The sequence below is a fragment of the Grammomys surdaster genome, unplaced genomic scaffold, assembly GCF_004785775.1.
Source record: "Grammomys surdaster isolate TR1022 unplaced genomic scaffold, NIH_TR_1.0 124726, whole genome shotgun sequence".
NCBI classification, from domain to species: Eukaryota; Metazoa; Chordata; class Mammalia; order Rodentia; family Muridae; genus Grammomys; species Grammomys surdaster.
Window position 1 is genome coordinate 327028 of NW_021619686.1, and position 21310 is coordinate 348337.

Here is a 21310-nt window from a genome sequence, read left to right on the forward strand (position 1 = left end):
ATCTGTCAGGTGGTCATTGACTGTTTTCCATTTTCTCTCCTAAAAATTCTACAGCTAGTGCTCTGGACAGTGTATTTGAAATAATGGATGCAGGAGAGGACAAGAGAAAGGTCCCATACATTTCAGAACATTTATCTACCGTTTCCCAAAGCTCTCCAAACCTCCCATATTTTATATAAATAGGTGGTATGCTAGTCTATTTTAATAGTGAAAAATTATAAATTAATATCTGGCACATAGTAGGCACTCAGGAAAGGTAGTTACTCTTACCCATTTGCCAATATGGGGATGCACGCCTTTCTTTGATCCCAGTACTAGCAGAGAGAGACAAGTGGAGATTTACTTGATAAAGTAAATATCTAGGCTTGCTCTCAGCTAAGTAAAGAGGATAATACGTCTATCTTGATATTGCCCCATGCCTAACTTAACAGGTAGTCTCTCCACATGTGATATTAAACATCTATAATCCCGGCTCTCTGGAAGCTGAGGCAGGAAGATAAAGAGCTCGAGGCTAGCCTGGGTTACCCTTGAAGCCATATCAAAAAACAGCAACAAAACCAAATAAACAAACAATCAAAAAAAAGAAAGGCTATGGACTGCCAATATGGCCAGCGGGATTAAGAAACAAGGGCCACTTTCCTTCCTGCTGGAATGTGTGTGGCTGGAATCAAATTATGGCTTCACACTATGGAGTCAAAGACCCTTTCTTATTCTCTAAGCCCTACTCCCTGCTCCAGGAAAGCAGGCTAACTTATGTTATTTCCAGTTCAATAACTAACTTTCTTGTTCTGTGATCTTCTAATTCTCATGGGCACTCAGCAATCACTTGAAAGAACTTGAAAAAAATAAATCCATTCTCTGTCACAGAGCAATGAAGGCATTTCAGAATGGGCCCTGGCTTTTAAATATCTCCTAAGGCCCCCCAGGTCATTCTCATGTTCAGCCAAGAACAAACTAGTGCAATAGTCATTTGTACATCTCCTTGTCCTTACCCCACAAGCTCATAATCCTAAGTCCTACAGGCTAGTAACATAAGGATGGTTTAATTATCCTTGGTAACTGTTTATCCTGTTTATGCACTGAAGTTGGCTAGTAGGTATTGCAATTCTTGTGCTATTTTTAATTTTTAAGTTATAAACAAGTAGCCAAGAACTAATTGGCATATATTAGTTCCTGTACATACTTAATTTTGAATTGTTTGGTTTAGTTAAACAAAACCAAGTCTCCAGGAATATGCCTGCCACCTTTCTGACCTGTTATTCTCCATACATTTACTTACATTTACAAATATTATATGAGGTATATAATGTGGTAGTAAAGGCCCATAATTCCAGCACTTGGGAGGTGAAGACAGGAAGATCAGGTGTTCAAGGTCATCCCAAGCTGTATGTCAAGTTCAAGACTATGCTGGGCTAATGAGACTGTCTTTTAAAAAGTTTTCTTGCTGGGTAGTGCTGGTGGAAACATCAGAGGCAAGAAGATCTCTGAGTCTGAGGCCAGCCTGATCTACACAGCGAGTTTCAGGACAGCCAGGGTTACTCAGAGAAAAGTTGTTTTGAAAAACAAAACAAAGCAACAAAAAATCCAAAACAAAATCAACCAACCAACTAAAAAGGTTTGCTTGCAAAAGTTGCAACCCTGAAGCTATTTTTACAGACAGTTGTGAGCTCCCAACATGGATGCTAGGCAAAACTTGTAGAGTTACAAGAGCAGCAATTGCTCTTAACTACTAAAGAGATGTCTCCAGTCCCATTTTTCTTAGGACAATTTCAAGATTTTCCTATTAAGACTGGTTTGCTAATAAGCACAAATCCACATAGTTCACTGAGGTTTTATCAAGCCCTTTATTTGGAATGTAGCTTGACTAACTTGAGAACCTAGGAATGCACTGCTTTTGAGGCAGTTCAGATGAGGCTGTATCATCTGCCTTCCTTGGCGGTCATAGACATGATATGGAGGGACATTTAACTGATCAAGGTGACCAAAGTCATCCTATATCTATGACTCTGGTCAATTCTTTAAAAAGAGAAAGAGGCTGGAGGATGTAGCTAAGTTGGTAGAGTGTTGACCTAACATGTACAAAGCTCTGGGTTTGATCCCCCGCGCTCCACAGAACCAAGGAGAGGCAGGAGGATCAGATGTTCAAAGTAATGTAGGCGACAGACCCTGTCTGCAGTCAGTCTGGGATTCATGAAATCTTGTCTCAAAAGAACAAAAATAAAGAGGAGGAGGTGGCAGGTGGGGGAACTCATCTGTAATTCCATCACTAAGGAAGCAGAGACAAAATTGTGAGTTTGAGGCCATCTTGGTTACACAAGTGAGACTCTGTTTTCAATAAACAAACAAAGAAAAACGGGAGCAGGGTCAGAACAGAATACACGTCTCCATTGCTCGACCTGAAGTGACAAGTGACATCTTTCACAAGAGAAGCAGCATCTTCCAGGTTCTCTGAACAAGGACACTAAGCTTTGGTCTTATGACAGTGCTTATGAAGTAGAAGAAACCTTGGTTGGACAATAAACAGACTCTGTCCCTTCTGGCAGCGCTAAAACACTGTATCGCTCCCATTCCTGATCAGCAAGTCCACAGACCCTGGTGCCGAGGCCAGATGAATCTTACTGCTGACTGCAGCTGACTGAACTAAGAGAAGACGAACATGGGAAGAGGAGCTGGGCTAGATTTCCCATTATAGAATCTACACTAAGAAAAACTTAGCAACATTTACAAGAATATATTTCTTTTAAAAAAAGTCTTTGTTTTACCCACAGAACCAACTAACCTGGGCTCACAGACATTGAACTGATAGTCAGGGAGCCTGCATGGGTCTGACCTAGGCCCTCTGCATATATGTTATCGTTGTGTTCCCTGGTCTTCTTGTGGGGCTCCTAACAACAGGAGCAGGGGCTGTCTTCTGAATCTTTTGACTGCTTTTGGGACCCTTTGCCTCCTACTGTGTTCTTCTTCCAGTCTTAATATAAGGGGTGGTGTTTAGTTGTACTGTAACTTGATATGCCATGTTATCCATGGCAGGCCTGCCCTCTTCTGAAGAAAAATGGAAGAGTGGTCAGTGGGCAGGAAGGTTGCTGGCAGGGTAGGAGGAAGGGGAAACTCTGTTCAGAATGTAATATAAAAGAGAAGAATAAAAAAAAAATTCTTGCCAGGCGGTGGTGGCGCACGCCTTTAATCCCAGCACTTGGGAGGCAGAGGCAGGCGGATTTCTGAGTTCGAGGCCAGCCTGGTCTACAGAGTGAGTTCCAGGACAGCCAGAGCTACACAGAGAAACCCTATCTCGAAAAAAAAAAATTCTTTGTTTTAAAGTGTGCATTGTGGTACACAGCTTTAATTCCAGCACTTGGGAGGCAGAGGCATTCAGATTTCTGTGCATTCAAGGCCAACCTGGTCTACAGAGTGAGTTCCAGGAGCATAGAGCTACTTAGTAGACCTTGTCTTGAAAAAACAAACAAACAGAAATAACCAAAACAAATTTTTTTTAATTCAGTGGTTTAGAGCACTTGCTGCTCTTACAGAGGACCCAAGTTCAATTTCCAGTACCCATGTGGTGGCTCACAACCATCCATAATTCCAATTCTACAGGATCTAACACCCTCTCTGACCTCTGCAGCCACCAGGCATGTATATGGTGCACATACATACATACACACAAGCAAAATACTGACACATAAAATCTAAAAAAGCTTAAAAGAGTAGTAGGAGAAGAAAGAAAAATCATGAGAGAATCAGAGCCACATGGAGTGATGGCATCAGAAGCTTATGGAGCCTAGTAGGTGTGGAAAGAAATCAATAAGAGATCATATTAAGTATGTGCAAAAGGTTGGGTCAGCTAGTAGCCATGTATTTCTATGAACCATGTATTTCTGTGAACCATGTATTTCTGTGAACCATGAATTTCTGTGAACCCACCTGTCTTTAATTTTTTTAGAAAAGATTTTGTTTCGTGTATGGGTATTTTGCCTACATGCATATATGTGTACCATACGCATGTCTAGTGGCTGCAGAGGCCAGAGGAGAGCATCTGATCCCTTAAATAACCATGAGGGTGCTGGGAACTGAACACAGGTTCTCGGGCAAAAGCTCTTAGCACTGAGCCATCTCTCTGGCTCCTCCTCATCTCCTCCCACTTTTAAAAACAAGGTTTTCCTATGTAGGCTCTACTGGCCTTGAATTCTCAGCAATCCTCCTGTCCCAGCTTCTCAAGTGCCAGAATAACAGGTGTAAGCCATCACACTTGCCACTTGCAGTTCAGCCTGGCTGTTTTTAAGCTCTAATACCTCTGAGATGCCTTATAAACAAAATTTACCTTTCAGAAGATAAAATAATGTCATATTACTTGAGACTTGAATCTAGGTCTGACATCAGAAGCTCTGTTCTTAGCCGTCAATACTGTACTGATGCATGATGAGCATTAACCCTGAAACTTGACAAAAGAACAGCCTGCTGCTGTGTATGTCCCGTATGATAAGAGACTGATTCTTTGCTACAGAGAATCAGACTGAAGGGTCAAAAATATCAATTCAAACACATATACGTACATAACAACATCAGATCCTCATCTGAAAATGTCTCCTTGCTACTTAGGCAACTGCAGAGGCTGCTTTGTTGTCTAAGAAGCCAAAGCATAAGAGGAAGGAAGGGATGTCCCATCTCTTAAGAATTATGGCATAAACTTGGGTCTTCCATCCCATTGAAATGGATAAAGAAACTTAGGTATTTTTTTTTCAATGAGACTTTTTGGGACTGAGATAGTATTTGCCATTGTCTCGTAAGTCACAGGGCCTAGGCATCTCAAGAGAAGCCTAGATGAGTCCCTACCAGAAACTCTGTAGAGTTCATTAATGAGGGAAGTAATGTAGAGCATGGCTCTCTCTAGAGTTCATGACTAAGGTGGTTCCATTGTCAAATACCCAGTAGAAAGGGATCAATCATATTTCACTTTCTAAACAATTAACCAACTTACATATATATTTTTTCATATCTGTGGCAGAACCTGAGGCTCATCCAATGTCCATAATTAAAAATAAATAAGTAAATAAATCTAGCAAGCAAAGAGTAAATTTGGTTGGTGCCAACTCCTCAATACACTCTGAGGAAGTCTTTGTGCCTCCATATAGGGGTCAGACAGATGAATAGGACTTTTCTGGGGTTTCTCCTTCTCTACAGGGACTGGTCAGTCATGAGCACCAGGCTCCAGGTGCCTCTTTAATTACAAGATTAAATGTATAGTTTCTCTCGAGGCACCAGGTGGCAAGAAGATTCTATTCATTGAAAACTTTTGTTAGATGGTAGTTCCAATGAGCCATTTCTGAATTTTTGACAATAAATGGGTTCTACTTGATAGGAGATTGGCTAATGGGGAAAAAATGACGATACAATAATAGCTGAGGTCCCTGCTTTCAGCCAGACTGGATATTAGGATCCCACATGTTTATGTTGTTTATGCTTTTGGGATGGCCCTGCACATTCCCTTTTATTTGGTTTTATGGCTTTTGTTTTTGTTTTTCAAGACAGGTTTCTCTGTGTAGTCCTGGAACTCCCTCCCTCTATACACAGATCCTCCTGCTTCTGCCTCCTGTGAGTGCTGGCATTAAAGGTGTGCAGCAGCATCGCCCAGCTGGTTTTATGGCTCTTGTTCAGTTGTTATTTGAACTATAATTCACTTTTGGCCAGTTTAGAGCCCTGCTGGCTGAACTATAATTCACGTTTGGCCAGTTTAGATCCCTGCTGGCTATGGCTCCTTACAGAACAGACATTAGGGCGCATCTGCAGCACTCTGGCACACAGGCCTCCAATTACTAACTGTGTGCATTTGGTAAGTCTGTTGGGCTCAGAGGAGTTTTCGATGTTATCTATCACAGGTTCGGGGGCATCGCTCCTTCAGCTCTAGCAAACACTTCCCTCACCCTGAGGGTCATGCTTTGACTCTCCCTCAGGTGCAGATCTCACATTCAGGTCCCTAAGGGTCATTAATGAACCTGGAAACCTGATTTGGGGGGATTTGGCTCTATATTTATCCCAATATAGTATGGTTCTACTGTCATCTGGTACCATCCATGGGACTTTCATTGCCTACAGCTGAAAGTAATGACAGCAGACCAGGTCTCACACTGACATATGTCTCCCAGGATCCTTGGTATTATTAATGTCACAAAACAGAGTTTTATGTGTGTGATTATCCTGAAGACCAACATGTTCAGACAGACTTTGCCAGGAGCACATTAATTAGGCAAACATCATTTCATACTGTGGTTACATTAGCTATGCAGATTGAAGGTTGGGCCTAGTAATAAGGGGAAAGCATCCCCTTCCTATAGAGAAAGTGTCATGTGTAAGCAGTTCCAGATCTCATTCTAGACATCACAGAAGACTCTGAGGTAAAAAGGGGATGTGGGAACTAACAGCTTTCTGTCTCAAATGTAGGCTTCTACACTCTCTGTCTGCTTTTGGACTCACTAAGAGCAGAACAATAAGGCAAGCTAATTTCCACCAAGTTTCTACATAGGTTTCTCTGCTTTGGTTTTCCTGTCTCATTTGGATTTGTCTGGACAGAAGCCAAAGGAAGGACAGGATTTTGGCAGAGAACTGTATCACATGATTTTTCTTTCTTTTTAAGGTCTCAAGAGACTCACCTTTTCTTTCAACAGCCTCATTTTGGTGATAAAAATGTGAGAGTTGAAAAGAGACACGCACCTGGCTGCACAGACACTTAGGGATGGAACTAGGTTCAGATGCTCTCAGATGACTAAGAAAGCCCAAGAAAAGAACATAAGGTAGCCATGACCCCTCAAAGTACAACAGGTGGCTGGGCATGACAGCATGCTTTTAATCCTAGCACTCCAGATACAGAGACAGGCGGATCTCTGAGTTCCAGGCCAGCCAGGACTCCACAGTGAAGCTCTGTCTAAAAAAACAGCAAAACAGGTAAGATAGGGGTGATACTTAGCTCTTGGTGGCTGAGAGAGTTCTCTGATCTGTTCACTCTCAGTGAGGCAGGGGCAGACAAGGTAGAAATCCTTTCCTTAAGAGCATTATACTACCAATGGAACAAAAGCCCTGAGCTCAGCGGTACTTTCTGAAGTGCTTGGTGCCTTGACAAAGTGCTGGAATCTTTGCTGCTGAGGACTGTAAAGAAAATCGGGTTGGGAATTGTGGTACACCCAGAACATGAGGCAGAGGCAGGCAGGTATCTGTAAGTTCAAGGCCAGCCTGGTCTACAAAGCAAAGTTTCAGGCCAGGATACACAGTAAGACCCAGTCTCCAAAGAGAAAAGGAGAATCAAACATCAAAAATGGAAAAGCCAGATTACTGGCTTGGAAAAGATAAGGGATGAGTTGATATAATTTTTAGGCCATGCGATCACTGTTGTGCCTGGGATCTCTGGGATCTTTAGCTCCTAAACCTGGAGAGAAAACTCTCCTCCTAATTTCCTAACCAGGGCTGTGGTGAAGTTCTCTATTCTTAACAGATGCCACAAGTCTGAACGTTTCCAATTAAGCTAGGAAAAGCTAAGAACTGTCCCCTTAAATAAGCTATCAAAGTCAGAGTTCTTGTTCATCAACATTAAACAAAATGTATTAGCAGACAGAATCTAGGCCTAGTAATACAGCCTCAGTCATGACTTTTCAGGGAAAGGTGACTACACTGGTATGAACAGAGCTTAGCTGGTTTCAGACACATGGCAACATAACAAGCGGCTAAAGCACATTCTTCAACAATCATCTCACCACTGAGCAATTAGAGAAGGCTCTGAGCATTCGCAGGCTCCTGATGGCTTCGAGGTCTGGGGCTCTTCCCATGCACCTGTGTCTACCTAGAGGCAGTCTGCACTCACTCTGCTACTCTGACAGGATGATCAGAAGCCATATCTTGCTTTATAACTCTGCTTTTGTGGTATCTGACAAGGCAGGGGTGCTGGATTCGCTTCCGGTTTTCAAAATACGGTATTCTTGTACTGCTGTGGATTTCCAAAGCACAGGCATGTCTCTAGTTGAGTGTAGATCTCAAATTCCTTTATGTAAAAGATATAATTACTATAGGTTTCGGAACTTGTGGGCTTTCTCCTGGACTTTCTGCTCTGCTGTGAACATAAACAACCAACAGGTCTCAGATCTACAAAACCACCCCTCCACTCCCTTCCCCATACCACTGACTAGATTCTAGACCTTCAGTGCTAACACCTAGGCCAGAGGTTTCCAGGGCAGTTAAGAGTGGACCAGGTGGGTCTGGTGGCTGTACAGAAGGGTCCCTATCACCCGCACAGCCTCCATTGTGACCGGTCCGTAGGTGGTCCTTGAGCGTCTGCTTGTAGCGGAAGCTCCTTCCGCACACTGCACAGGGGTAGGGTCGCTCGCCTGTGTGGATGCGCTGGTGCTTCATGAGGTGGTGCTTGCGGATGAAGCTCTTGCCACAGTGCGGACACTGGAAAGGCCGCTCACCTGTGTGCAGCCTTCGGTGGTTTAACAAGTGTTCCTTACGCATGAAGCTCTTGCTACAGTCTGTGCATGGGTAGGGACGCTCTCCTGTGTGGATCATCTGGTGACGAATCAACGCAGAGTGGCCATTGAAGTCAATGCCACACTGAGGACAGGAGAAGGGGCGCTCCTGGGCATGTCCCCTCTGATGAAGCAGGAGACTGATCTTAAGGCTGAAGCTACGACCACACTGTGGGCACCGGAAGGGCCTCTCAGTAGCATGGGCTCGCCGATGGCTGGTGAGTCGAGCCTGGTCAGCGAAGCGCTTGGGACAATCCGGACAGAGGAAGGGGCGCTCAGTGCTGTTGTGCACCCGGAGGTGGTACGTGAGCCGTGAGGGGTGAGTGAATGTCCGGGCACAGTGAGGGCAGGTGGGTGGGGTTTCATTGGCATGATCCTGGGAGGTGCTACCAACATCTGCTTGAGGGGTGAAGTGCTTAGGACACTGGGCACAGGTTAAGGGGTGCTCAGCTGCATGGCTACACTGATGTGTCATTAACATGTCTTGACTGAGGCTCTTGCCACAGTGGTGGCATGAGAACACCTGCTCTCCAACTGGAGGTGGGAGTGGGTAGCTTCCTAGCTGAGTAAAAGTCACTTGTCCCTCTGAAGCTTCAGGCAGGTCAGTGGCTGTTCGCCCAAAAGGTGCCATGGGTGTACACTGCTGGCTTTTGAAAGCTATATCTGAAAATGCATCCTTGGCTGCTGCTGGTGGTGGAGCAGAGAAGGCTACTGGAACTTCAGGACACAAGGAAGCTCTAGCAAGATCTTCAGCTTTGATGACAAGTTCTTCATCTGAAAGAAGGGACTCAGAGTTACACCTGTCAACAGCCATCTGACCAGTGCCCCTCACACTCCTGCCCAGCTCTTGCAGGTTGCTCTAAGCAGCTAACTGTTCAGATAAGCTTGGGGAAGGGCTCTCTTTACTAACTAGGCACCAGTAGGCTGCATGGTAAATCATTACAAATGTAAGACTGTACTTGTACTTTGGTGCTCCATTTTGTAAAGGAATAGCTTTGGCACCAATCTTCCCTGCATTATTTTCTTTATGTTTCACCTCTACTCAATAACTTTCTCTGTTGCTCATGTGTCAGGGCCGAAAATTGACTTTTGACTCCTAGTCTGAATTCTATGAGATAAGCCCTTTCTGAAGTATGTTGATTCTATCTTCCCAAAGATAAGAACACACTGCCACCTCTGTATCTTTGGTCATTTTATTCTCCTTTGTCCAGAGTGTTCCCCATCTCCCTCCCTGTCTTCCCAAATCATAGTTAAATCAAATTAGTCAATATTTTAGGCCCATTCTGTCCTCACACTCTTTGACTAGGGATGGGATCAGGGAAGGTGGTGAGATGGAGTTTTGTAGCTTAGTCTAGTCCTGAACTTACCACATAGCTGGGTCTAGCCTGGAACTAAAGTAATAGAACTACAGGTTGGATTTTCAAATCCTTGGTTATACATTACCTAAATACTTAAACTAAAACTGACACATGTTTTCCCAAAGCTCAAACATCTTAAGTCAGCCATCTCACTCACTCCTGCACCTAAAAACAGACATGCTTAGATTGGTGTGTATGTCTGTGGTGTAAATTTTCTAAAGAGCAGAAACTGTTGTATTTCTCAGCTGCACTCCCCAGAATCTAAAGAAACAGAGGCACAGAACAAACAAACAAACAAACACCCCCCAAGCTATATAAACAACTGAGTCCCTCCTGACCTTCAGATTCTCTTTTGTAAAAGGAATTATCCTGAAGATAAATGAAAGCAGTGAATTAATCTGGTGGCTATATGTCTTAACCAACTAGCTACCCAATAACCACACAGAGAGGCTGAGATTTATTAAAATTGCCTTAAACCAAATACTGAACAATCGTTACTTCATTCTAAACCTCCAAGCTAGTCGGGCTTCCTCCCAGGATATATTCCTATCTTACTTAAAAATCTTCATCCTTACTTGATTCCTCTCTCTTTCTCCTGATGTTTTTCTCCACTTCCGTTGTGGCTCCTTCCTTCCTCCCCCCCCACCCGGCGCTGGCCCCCCCCCTCCCCTCCTAGAATTGGAAGTCCCACCTATTCTCTCTCCAACGCTCTGTATTGGTTCATTGGCTTTTATTGGCAAGGCAGAGAATGAATGAGGAGCAGTGTTTATACAAACTTGAGATGGTGCTTCTAAGAGTAAACATAACAAAGCCATGTCTGGATTGAAACAAGATGTGAGGGCAGAGAAATCAGCATTTAAACAATACAAGGGTAAACTTTACACAGTGTATGAAAACACTACATCTTCACTCTTTTATAAATGACATCACTTATCTTGTGGGAGGGGAGCATGAGCACCCATACTGCAAATGTGGAGGACAGATGGTGGCTTGTAGGAGTCGGCTCTCTCCTTTCACCGTGTGAGTTTTGGGAAACTTAGCTGGACATGCTTGGCAACAGGTGCCGTCTCATTGGTCAAAATTCTCTCTTATAATCCAAGAGGTAAATCACAGTTGGCCCCAGATCTCATTATAGAAGGAAACATGTTTCTTTGCCTATTGTTATTTTTCCTTTCTGTTGAGGGAGGGCTCCTACTATTCCCATGTGCACTCTCCTAACACGTTTCTCTCCATTGCCCGCTCTCTCTAGCCCGTTCCCCATTTCTGTGCTATTCCATTCTGAACAGTTGGTGACTGAGGCATTGCGTCTTGCTGTGTAACCCTGACTGGCCACAAACTTACTAGTGAAACCAGACAATCCTCTTGCCTAAGGCAATCCTTCTGCTTAAGGTAATCCTACTTCCGCCTCCTGAGTACTGGGATACAGGCCGTTATCACGCCTGGCTCTGCCCTGTCTATGCTTTCGGAATGATCTCCAAATGTTCTCTTTTTCTAACTCCCGTAGCTTTTATTCATTTACATACACCTATTATTCTTTCCCTGGCAATCTTGTTCTGTTTCGTTTTTTAGATATGGTGCTACAGGTTGAACACAGGACTTTGTGCATGTAACCACACTTCTCTCACTGATATACCCAGCCCTGACAGTTCTAATTTAGAGTAGGTTTTCTAGGCTGGTGAGGTGACTCAGTGGGTAAATGCTCTTGCCATCAAGCCTGACAACCTGGGCTTAATTTCTAGGACCCATGTAGTAGGAGAACCAACTCCCACAAGCTGTTCTCGGATCTGTGTATAATGTGTTTTTTAAAAATGTGTTTGCCTACTTAAAATTTATCTTGGTGGCCTTTTGGTTTTGTTTCTAATTTGGCTAACCGTATCTTTCTTTTTTTCTTGCTGTTCCTTGTCTTTCTAGCACCTTTTAGCTGCATTCTTCAGTCTCCCCTTGTATGAGCTGGATCCGAGTGTCTCTGTTTTCTCTGTTACTCACCAGCATAGGTCCCTTTGTACAGCTCAGTCTCTTTAGACTCCTGGGGGACTCCAACCTGAGGCTCTTCCTCTTGTTTAATCCAAGACAGAATATCTGAGGTTGAAAGACCAGGCTCTATTTGTGGAGAAAAAGAGAGAGTAGTCTTCAGGGACTTGAATTAGATGGTGAAACTGTTGAGAGCTGGCTCAGTGGTTAAGGCACTTGTTGTACTTGCAGAGAATCTGGGTTCGATTCCAACTACACGACCATCTGTAATTGCAGTTCCAACAGCCTCTTCTGACCTTCTTGGGCATGTAGTGAACATGCATACATTTCGGGCAAAACATTCGTACACATAAAATAATAAATAAATCTCTTTAAAAGGTAATATATAACCATGTTCATTTGTTGAACATAACATTATTGATCTTTTTTAAAATTTCCTCTTTTTCTTTTTTGTTTTTGCTGTATAGCTTTAGCTGGCCCTGAATTCACAGAAATCTACCTGCCTTTGCTTCTGAAGTGCTGGGATTAGAACAGATGTGCACCACCACGTCTGTTTACTGCTACTTCTTCATTTTATTTTATTCCTTTAGAGACATGATTTCATGTAACCCAGATTGGCTTCAAACTTGTTATGTGGCCAAGGATGGCACTGAATTCCTAATCTCCCGATCCCTGACCTACCTGTATTTCTGAGAAGCTAAGCTTGTGCCATCGTGCCTGTGAAACGTGATTATAATGATCACATTTCTGATGAATAACATTTTATTCATTTAGGACCTTCTCTTTTTTTTTTTTTTTTTTTTTTTTGGTTTTTCGAGACAGGGTTTCTCTGTGTAGCCCTGGCTGTCCTGGAACTCACTCTGTAGACCAGGCTGGCCTCGAACTCAGAAATCCACCTGCCTCTGCCTCCCAAGTGCTGGGATTAAAGGCGTGCGCCACCACCGCCCGGCTAGGACCTTCTCTTTATATCCTCACTTTTACACTTTTATTTAGCTCTGTGTGCATGTGTGCCTTAGAGCAAAACCTGTATGGGTAGAATCTCTGATTTCACTGTGTGGCGGGATCCATTGCCTTCTTCTGGTGTGTCTGAAGACAGCTACGGTGTACTCATACAAATAAATCTTTTTTTTTTTTTAAGTATATAAAACCTTCTCTCTTGTTTACCTTCACTGGGGTCTGCAGGAATCTCATTTGCTTCTGGCCTTGGCTGGTCATCCGTACTATGTCCTCCTTCTGGTTGAATCTGAGATAAAACATCAGGTTGATTCATGGCATAATCTAGAAGAGGAGAAATGGAAAGCAGGCATGACAAAGAGATAAATGAGTGTGACAACAATTGCCAACAAGGCAGCTGAATGTTTGAGGGCCACAGTCAGGGAATTAATTTCTTTTAGATCCTGTGTCCTTCTTCCCATCTACCCACCTACAACTACTTACAACAGCTACTCGAGAAAGCAGGTAAAAACTGTAATGTATAGGAAATGCACTTAGTAGGCCCTCCAACTACTTACAAGAGCTACTCAAGAAAGCACATAAAAAACTAATGTATAGGAAATGCACATAGTAGGTTAGCTCTGTCCTTCTTTGGCTTGCAACCAGATTCTGCAATGTATGAGAACAATGAGCCTGAGGACACTAGAGACAAAGGAAGTGTGTGAGCCCTCGTGGGACTGTGGCACCTCATTCAAAAGGTGCTCACTCAGCCTCACCCATGGAGATGAGAGACTCGTAGTTGCCCTTCATGATATTCTTGTAAAGTTCCTTTTGCCATTCTTCTAATTTTTCCCACTCTGGGGTGGAAAAGTAGATGGAGACATCATCAAATGCCACAGGCACCTGAAATGATAGCCACATGGTTAGTCAGTCCCTCCCAGGCATCCAATCACCCGGTAAGTCCTTCCCTCCACTCATCAGCTATTTTACTTAGATTTTACAACCTAAAGGGAGGTCAGTGAGTATTCCAGGGCCTGCGAGATGGCTCAGTGAGTAAAGGCACTTGCCATTCAGCCTTGTAACCTGAGCTCAACTGCCACAGCCCATGGTAAAAGGAGAGAAGTGCCTTCCCCTACATATCCTTGTCCCTTTACACATGTGGTGTGGGGCACCAGACACGCACACAAAAAAAACAGAGGTAACTTAAAACATACTTTAAAAATATTCTAAGCCAAGCATGGCAGCATCCACCTTTAATCCCAGAATTTAAGAGGCAGAGACAGGTGGATCTCTGCGTTCAAGGCCAGCTTGGTCTACAGAGTGAGTTCCAGGACAGCCAGAGCTACACAGAGAAACCTGTCTTGAACAAACAAAACACAAAAGTTTTAAATAGCTTATGCTGTTTTTCTTTGAGTTTTGTTTTGTTTTTATAATAAATACTCCCCAGCCTAGCTCACTTTGGCCCCGCTTGCTCCGGCCCAAAGTTTTTTTTTTTACTTATTTATTATATGTAAGTACACTGTTGCTGTATTCAGACACCCTAAGAGGGCATCAGATCTCATTATGGGTGGTTGTGAGCCACCATGTGGTTGCTGGGATCTGAACTCATGACCTTCGGAAGAGTAGTCAGTGCTCTCAACCGCTGAGCCATCTCACCAGCCCTCTTTGAGTTTTTAAATACTATTTTTATTGAGAATTTTATACAATGTATTTCAATCATATTTATCCCCCAGCTCCTCACAGATCCATCCCTGACTTCCTACACACACAACTCCCCACCCCCCTCTCTCAAAGCCATTACGTTTAAATTGTGTTGCTCAAATATTCTTGGGTGTGGAGCCTAACTTGGAAGCATGGTTGACTTACCAAGAGTCATCCCCTTTCTTTTAATGTTCCACTTGTCAATAATAAAACCCTAAAACCCTGATACAAACACAAAATAATATGAACCGGAACAAACTCATTCTCACAGTCTTTGAAGGACACTTTGGATTGTTTCTGACAGATGGAATATTTGTAGCCCAGTCTGATCTAGAACTTGCTTTGTAGCCTAGGACGGGCTTAAGGTGATGTCCCTGTCTCCACCTCCTGAGTGTTAGATTCTAAGCATGTGCTGCCAAGCCCAGCCTCTTCGGAGATGTTCTACTTGAGCAGCAGAATTTTTTTTCAGCTCTTAATTCTGACACTTTAGCCTCTGGACATTCTAGTTTCTAGAAGACTTAACAAGTTATTCCACTCTATTTTATTATCTATTTTATTATTTATTTTAGTTAGTAGTTGAGACAGAGTCTCATATAACCCAGACCGGCCTTAAACTCGTGGTCCCTCTACCTTCGCCTCTCAAGTGCTAGAATGACAGGTATATGTCACCAAGTCCAGGTCACTGGAATTTTTACTGTCTTTGGGTTTTGTTTTGTTGCATTACAAACCCACTGCTGACCTCAGGCTCTTACATGTGCTAGGTGAGGTACTCTACCTCTGAGCTACATCTACTCACTGGTGTCAAGATTCTGATATAAGAAACATAAACGTGACCTGAAAAGATGGCTCAGTGGTTAAAAGCACTAACTGTTCTTCCAGAGGTCCTGAGTTCAGTTCCCAGAAACAGCCTGATGGTTCACAACCATCTGTAATGGGATCTAACGCCCTCTTCTGGTGTATCTGAAGACAGCAACAGTGTACTCATATAAATAAGATAAATAAATCTTAAGAAAGAAGGAAGGAAAGGAAGGAAGGAACATAAGCACACAGAGAAGCTCATCATATCTAGCCCTGTGCCCTCTTTTGCATTTCTACAACCAGATTCCAGAACTACAGTCTCTCACTAGAGTTTCTAATTCTCGTGGTTTGAAGTTTATAACAACTTCAGTTTTTATGGAGTTGGTACCTTGCAGCATCATTTATTCTAAGACTTTAGTTTTGTACTAGTTCCCTCCAAGCTCTTCAAGCAAAACTGAAAATTTTCTTGGTCAGTTTGCAAGTCTGATATTAGTTTTATTTTACTCTTTGACAGTTGATTAAATTGTATTGTATTGTATTGTATTGTATTGTATTGTATTGTATTGTATAGAACAGGTCTCACTATGTAACTCTGCCTGACCTGGAACTTGCAATGAACTCACTGAGACACTTAGGCCTCTGCCTTGAGTCCTGGGAATAAAGGCTTGCACCAGCTACTTGATACCATTAGAACTCTAAGAATCTGTCAACACACTCTCTCTTCCAGGACGAAAACTGTAAAGAAAAGTGAGGTGACAGTTATGAAAAAAATTCTGGTTTTCTTATTTTTCAATTTTCTTTCCAGAAGTTTTTCCCTTTTCCTTCTTACTAAGACAGAACCCACAGCAGGTCAAATTGTGCCAAATTCACACACAGGCTTGCCAAAAGGCAGAGAACACTCACATCCACTCACCCCGTCTCACCAATCAGTGGGGGTTCAGTGAGGCATGAGGTTAAATGATGTGGTCCTATCCTGGGAAGTCTGGTTCAACCCTCCGTACCTGCCAGGCATCCCAACAAATAGGAGATAAAGCAAGCAAGAGAGGGCAACAAGAGCAGAGCAGGGAGGAGGCAGAGCAACAAGAAGAAGAAAGGCAGAAGAGGTAGAGTAGGAAAAAACTGAAGTACCAAAGGAACCAGAGAAGTGAGGAAGCGCCTCAGAGCAAACAGGAGGCGGAAGAGAGCCAGGCTGCTGCCCCAGGGAGAACCCCCAGAGAGTTCTGGAGGAAGAAAAGCCCCTCTCCTTCTTAATAGACAAGCTCCCACAGGAGGCATTGTCTCAGACTACTGTTCTTCCCCTCAACTTCCTTAGTTAATAATGTTTCATTTGTTTTATTTGTTATTTTAGATAAGGCCTCATTATATAGCCTGGCTGCCCTGGAAGTCACTGTACATCTTAAGTTGGCCTGAAATTCATGATTCTCCTGTCTTGGCCTCCAGAGTATTGGAATTATAGGTCTATGCCACTACTCTTGACTTCATTAAGTAAGTATTAGTATCTATTTGGCTGCCAAGAATTTTCTGATAAAATAGGAAAGATGTTGGAAGATGGCTTTAGGGAACAAGAAACGAACCTCTAGAGCTCTGGGCTTCGGGACCATTACTCACAGTCACCCAGAGGAGAAACAAGTGCAAAGCAGTTCTGAATATCCACTACATACAAAGTTCTCCCTAAGCACCAAAATTAAAGTATGATTTCTGTTCAGAAAGGCATATGATCATAGGTAGTTGAGTGATAGAGATGTGAAATTTTGCAAACATTTCTAATAGAGGTGGGAGGACCCTAAAAGAGATGGGATTGGGTTTAGTCTCTGAGTTTGAGGCTGGTCTACATAATGAATTGCAGGCCAGCCATGGATACAGAATGAGATACTGCTTCAATAAACCAAATGAGAGAGAATGAAGAAATGTCTCAAAATCTCTTAAGGAAGAAGTATTTTCACAAAAATTATAGAACTAGCTAAAAGAACAATCTCATATTAAATTATTGTTACTCTGCATTTTTGTTGTTTGCTTGTGTTTCGTTGTTTTGTTTTTTCTAGATACGGTTTTGCCATGTAGCTCAGGCTAGTCTTGTACTCACAGCAATCCTTCTGCCTCAGTCTCCTAAGCACTGGGATTACAGGTATATAATACTGTGTTTGGCAATCCCACATTAAATTAAAAAGATTTCCTATATGAAGTATGCCTCCAATGCATCTTTTCTTATTGAGTCTGAGGATGTACTCCAGGAAACAAATGAGTAAAGAAGTATACTGGTGCTAGGACACACTGTGTACCATAACAGAATGAGTAGAGGTAGTGACACAAGATACATACAGAAGGCTAAGAAAGCAATGAATCCAGATTAGATTTAAGATCTGAAGAGAACCCAAAATATGAATCAAGGTCAGAAAAGGACACCAAGAAGTCTTAGAGACAAGAGAATATGAAGTAAGAAAATACACAACACTTTCAGACTTTAGAATACAGTAAAAGTATTTAGTAGAAAAGACACATCTCTACTAGAAGGCACAAGAGCTAGGACCTTGAGCCCTTAGAGAAATGGCTGCAAGAGAAAGAGGTGGCCCAGTGGTTAAGAGCACTGGCTGCTCTTCCAGAGGACCTAAGTTTGATTCCCAGTACTTATATAGCTTGCAAGTATGTGAAACTCCAGTCTCAGGGGGGATTTAATGCCCTCTTCTGGCCCCCTTCTGGTCCCCCGCAACAGTCACCAAGCACAGTGCACAAACATATTTACAGGCAAAACATCTGTAAACAAAATGATGATGATGATGATAGAAACAACTACAATCTTAACACTCTCAAACCTTTTGGTCTCAGCATCTTTAACCTCTTAAAAAGTTCACAGACTTAAGACTAAGAAAAGGGAGCAGCTGTGAGTGGCCAATGGACACTCTACGCTGGATTCCTGGAGCAAGATGAAAGCTCAGCGACAGAAACAATGAGACTCTGTCTTAAAAACAAGGTGGAAGGAGAGAACTGACACCTGAAAAAGTTTTCTTCTGACCTCTACACATGGGCTGTGGCAAGCGTGTGCCCCATCTGACAAAATGCAATTTTTTTAAAAAATGCTCATTAAAAATAAATAGATAAATAAATAAATAAATAAGAAAAATATTCATTAAAAGCAGGGCCTAGTGCATCTGAGGCAAGCACTCTACCCACAGAACCATATCTTCCAGTCCAAATTTTCAGTATGTTTTAACTAGAACAAAACACATTTTAATTTCATAAGGAAATACCTGAAAGAAATTGTATTATTTTATATATGCTTTTGGAATTTAAGACAGTTTAAATGTTATACATTTCTCGAGGTATGACATTAACTTTAAATTAACTGTGATTCTATTAATAAAGATTAAATTTAAGTGATTCGCAAAGGACATCTGAAGGGGCCCAAAATATGCAAATGAAATACACAGCAGGGAGTACTATATCAAGTCCCAGTTCTGCCTGCTTCTGCCTCCCAAGTACTAGGATTAAGAGGTATAAGCCATCGTGTCCAGCCTTCTCACTCTTTGTTTTTCCTTTTGAGGTAGTCTCACGTAGCACAGGCTAGCTCCACACTTGCTGTTAATGATCTTAAACTCCCGATCGTCTCTCCATCTCTTGAGTGTTGGAATGGTGTGTATCTGCTATCATATTCAGTTTTATAAGTGCCACAGCTTCAAGCATGCTAGTATTTTTGTCCAGTGTCTCTTCTTCTCTCTCTCTCCTCTCTCTCTCTCTCTCTCTCTCTCTCTCTCTCTCTCTCTCTTTCTCTCTCCCTCTCTCTCTCTCTGTGTTGGTACTTCTGTGTAGCTGTGACTGGCCTATTTTATTAGTAGATCAGGCTGTCTTTGGTCCTGAGCCTCCTGAATGCTGGGTTACAGGTGTGTGCTACCATGCCTGGCTCTGGTTAAACGTCAAGCCGTCACTTCTTTGTAAAATAGTGAATAAAAGTTACCAGATCTCACTTTAAAGGGTTATTATACTAAGTGAAAATATAAGTGCCCCATCAGAGCACTTAATTCTTTTTTGTTTGTTTGTTTGTTTGTTTGTTTGTTTTTGTTTTTTCTTTTTTTGAGACAGGGTTTCTCTGTGTAGCCCTGGCTGTCCTGGAACTCACTCTGTAGACCAGGCTGGCCTCAAACTCAGAAATCCACCTGCCTCTGCCTCCCAAGTGCTGGGACTAAAGGCGTGCGCCACCACCGCCCGGCAGAGCACTTAATTCTTAATGGGACTCCAGCTAATACTCATGAAGAGAAGTATGTGAACTTTCCTTTGCTATGACACCTTGGATAACTCTGTATGTAGTAAAGTTAGTAATGGTTATGTCCTCATTTCAAGTAAAGACAACATGGATCATATATAGTATATACAATTAATCACGTAAAGGTTATATATCTCTATATAATGTATATATGTTTACAGTATATACATCTGCTGCAGTATTAACAAATCTCTCTGGAAAGATAAGGAGAAACCCAATGCTTGCTTCTGAGGAGTCCTAGAGTGGATTCCAAGCTTCTGTTCCCACCTTAAACAAGTTTTTCTAAATGTACCTAGTTATTTCATCTGCATGTATGTGTGCCATATTCACGCCTTGTACTGTGGAGTCCACAACAGATCCCCTGTAACTAGCCGTGAGCTTCCATGTAAATGCTGGGAATAGAACCTGGGTCCTCTGGAAATGTAGCCAGTGCTCTCCTGCCCCTTACTTTTAATAGTTCTATACTTACACCTAAGAAAAAAGAAAGGAAAAAAGAAAGAAACTCTATTCCTAATATTCTTTGTTTCACTTTCTATTTACTCTATAACTATGGTATTCTGTCTTCTATCTCCATCTTGCCACTCAAACAAATTAGGTCAAGCCTAATAGATAGATAGATAGATAGATAGATAGATAGATGGATAAAAGGAGTTAGAGAGATAGCTTTGGGTTTTTTGAGACTGAGTCTCTATGTCTTCCTGGCTGTACCAGAACCACTACTGACAGCTGTGTTGCCAATCATGTTCACTGTCCTTATCTTTCTAGACCTCCCAGTGAGGGAACTGCAAAACACAGCTCTACTTGAAATGCTGTTTTCCATCTTAGCGCTGTGGCACCTCCTACTTTCCAGTTTGTTTTCCTCCTACCTCACCAGTGGATCCTGCTGAGACTCCTCTGCTCGCTCCTCCTCCTCCTTTGAAGCGGGACCTCTTGTTGTCCACGCTCACTAGAGCCATCCCCTCCATCTCATAACTAACAAGACAATCTCCGTGGCAGTGGCTCTTCACCCTTCTGTAAGCTTCTTGAACCTAACACTGCCCAAGGATAACTACTCATTACTTCTACCTCCTAAAGTATTATGACGAAGCAAGAGAGTACAGAGGTTCCTCCATTTCATATTCTTGTTGAAGCCATTCTAGGTTTAACTAGAATCTGATCTCCTTGAAAGAAAATCCCATAGAAAACAACCCAACTTTATTCTAGGAACCGAAAGTCAAAATGTCCTAGCTAACTTATCTTATCTTTCCTTAAAACTGCCTGTTTGTAGGGAACTCCCTCCACTTATCTTAGCTTCTGTTAAAACTGCTTGCTACAAACTGGGTTCTTCTACAAAGCTCTCCTGCAGCTGTTGAGCCAAGATGCCAGAATGTAGTTTCTGCCTTTAAAAACACCCTGTGTTCTGGACAGGGGTTGGGGTGGAGATAGGGTGTTCTTAGTGAGACCTTCTCAGGCATCCATTTGGAAACAGAATACTAGAAAGCACCTGACTTCACCTTTATTAAAGTATTTAAATGTGTCTTATGTGTTACAGTTTTTTTTCTTCAGGAAAATACGTAGAACAAGCAAAAATGTATTCAAGAAAAACTTGTAGATTCCAGGTATGGTGCCCTATGCCTGTAATCCTATTACTTGAGAGGCTGAGGCAAGATTGTAAAGTTGTGGACATGTCAAAATCCTCTGCCCCCCAGATAGATAGATAGATAGATAGATAGATACATAGATAGATAGATAGATACATAGATAGATAGATAGATACATAGATAGATAGATACATAGATAGATAGATA

The 21310-nt window shown here is 42.4% G+C and overlaps 1 protein-coding gene across 2 annotated transcripts in view; it reads right to left on the reverse strand.

The window, feature by feature from the left end:
- Nucleotides 1–7559: 7559 nt before the first annotated feature.
- The window catches only part of Znf398 (zinc finger protein 398), a 20799-nt gene continuing 7048 nt past the window's right edge, over nt 7560–21310 (reverse strand). For both annotated transcript variants that reach the window (XM_028784698.1, XM_028784697.1), the window contains 4 exons: nt 13546–13672; nt 13001–13114; nt 11852–11965; nt 7560–9281 (listed from right to left, as the gene is read on the reverse strand). In XM_028784698.1, coding sequence (XP_028640531.1) covers nt 8125–9281; nt 11852–11965; nt 13001–13114; nt 13546–13672 — 1512 coding nt within the window. In that variant the 3' untranslated portion in view covers nt 7560–8124. The remainder of the gene's footprint in view (nt 9282–11851; nt 11966–13000; nt 13115–13545; nt 13673–21310) is intronic.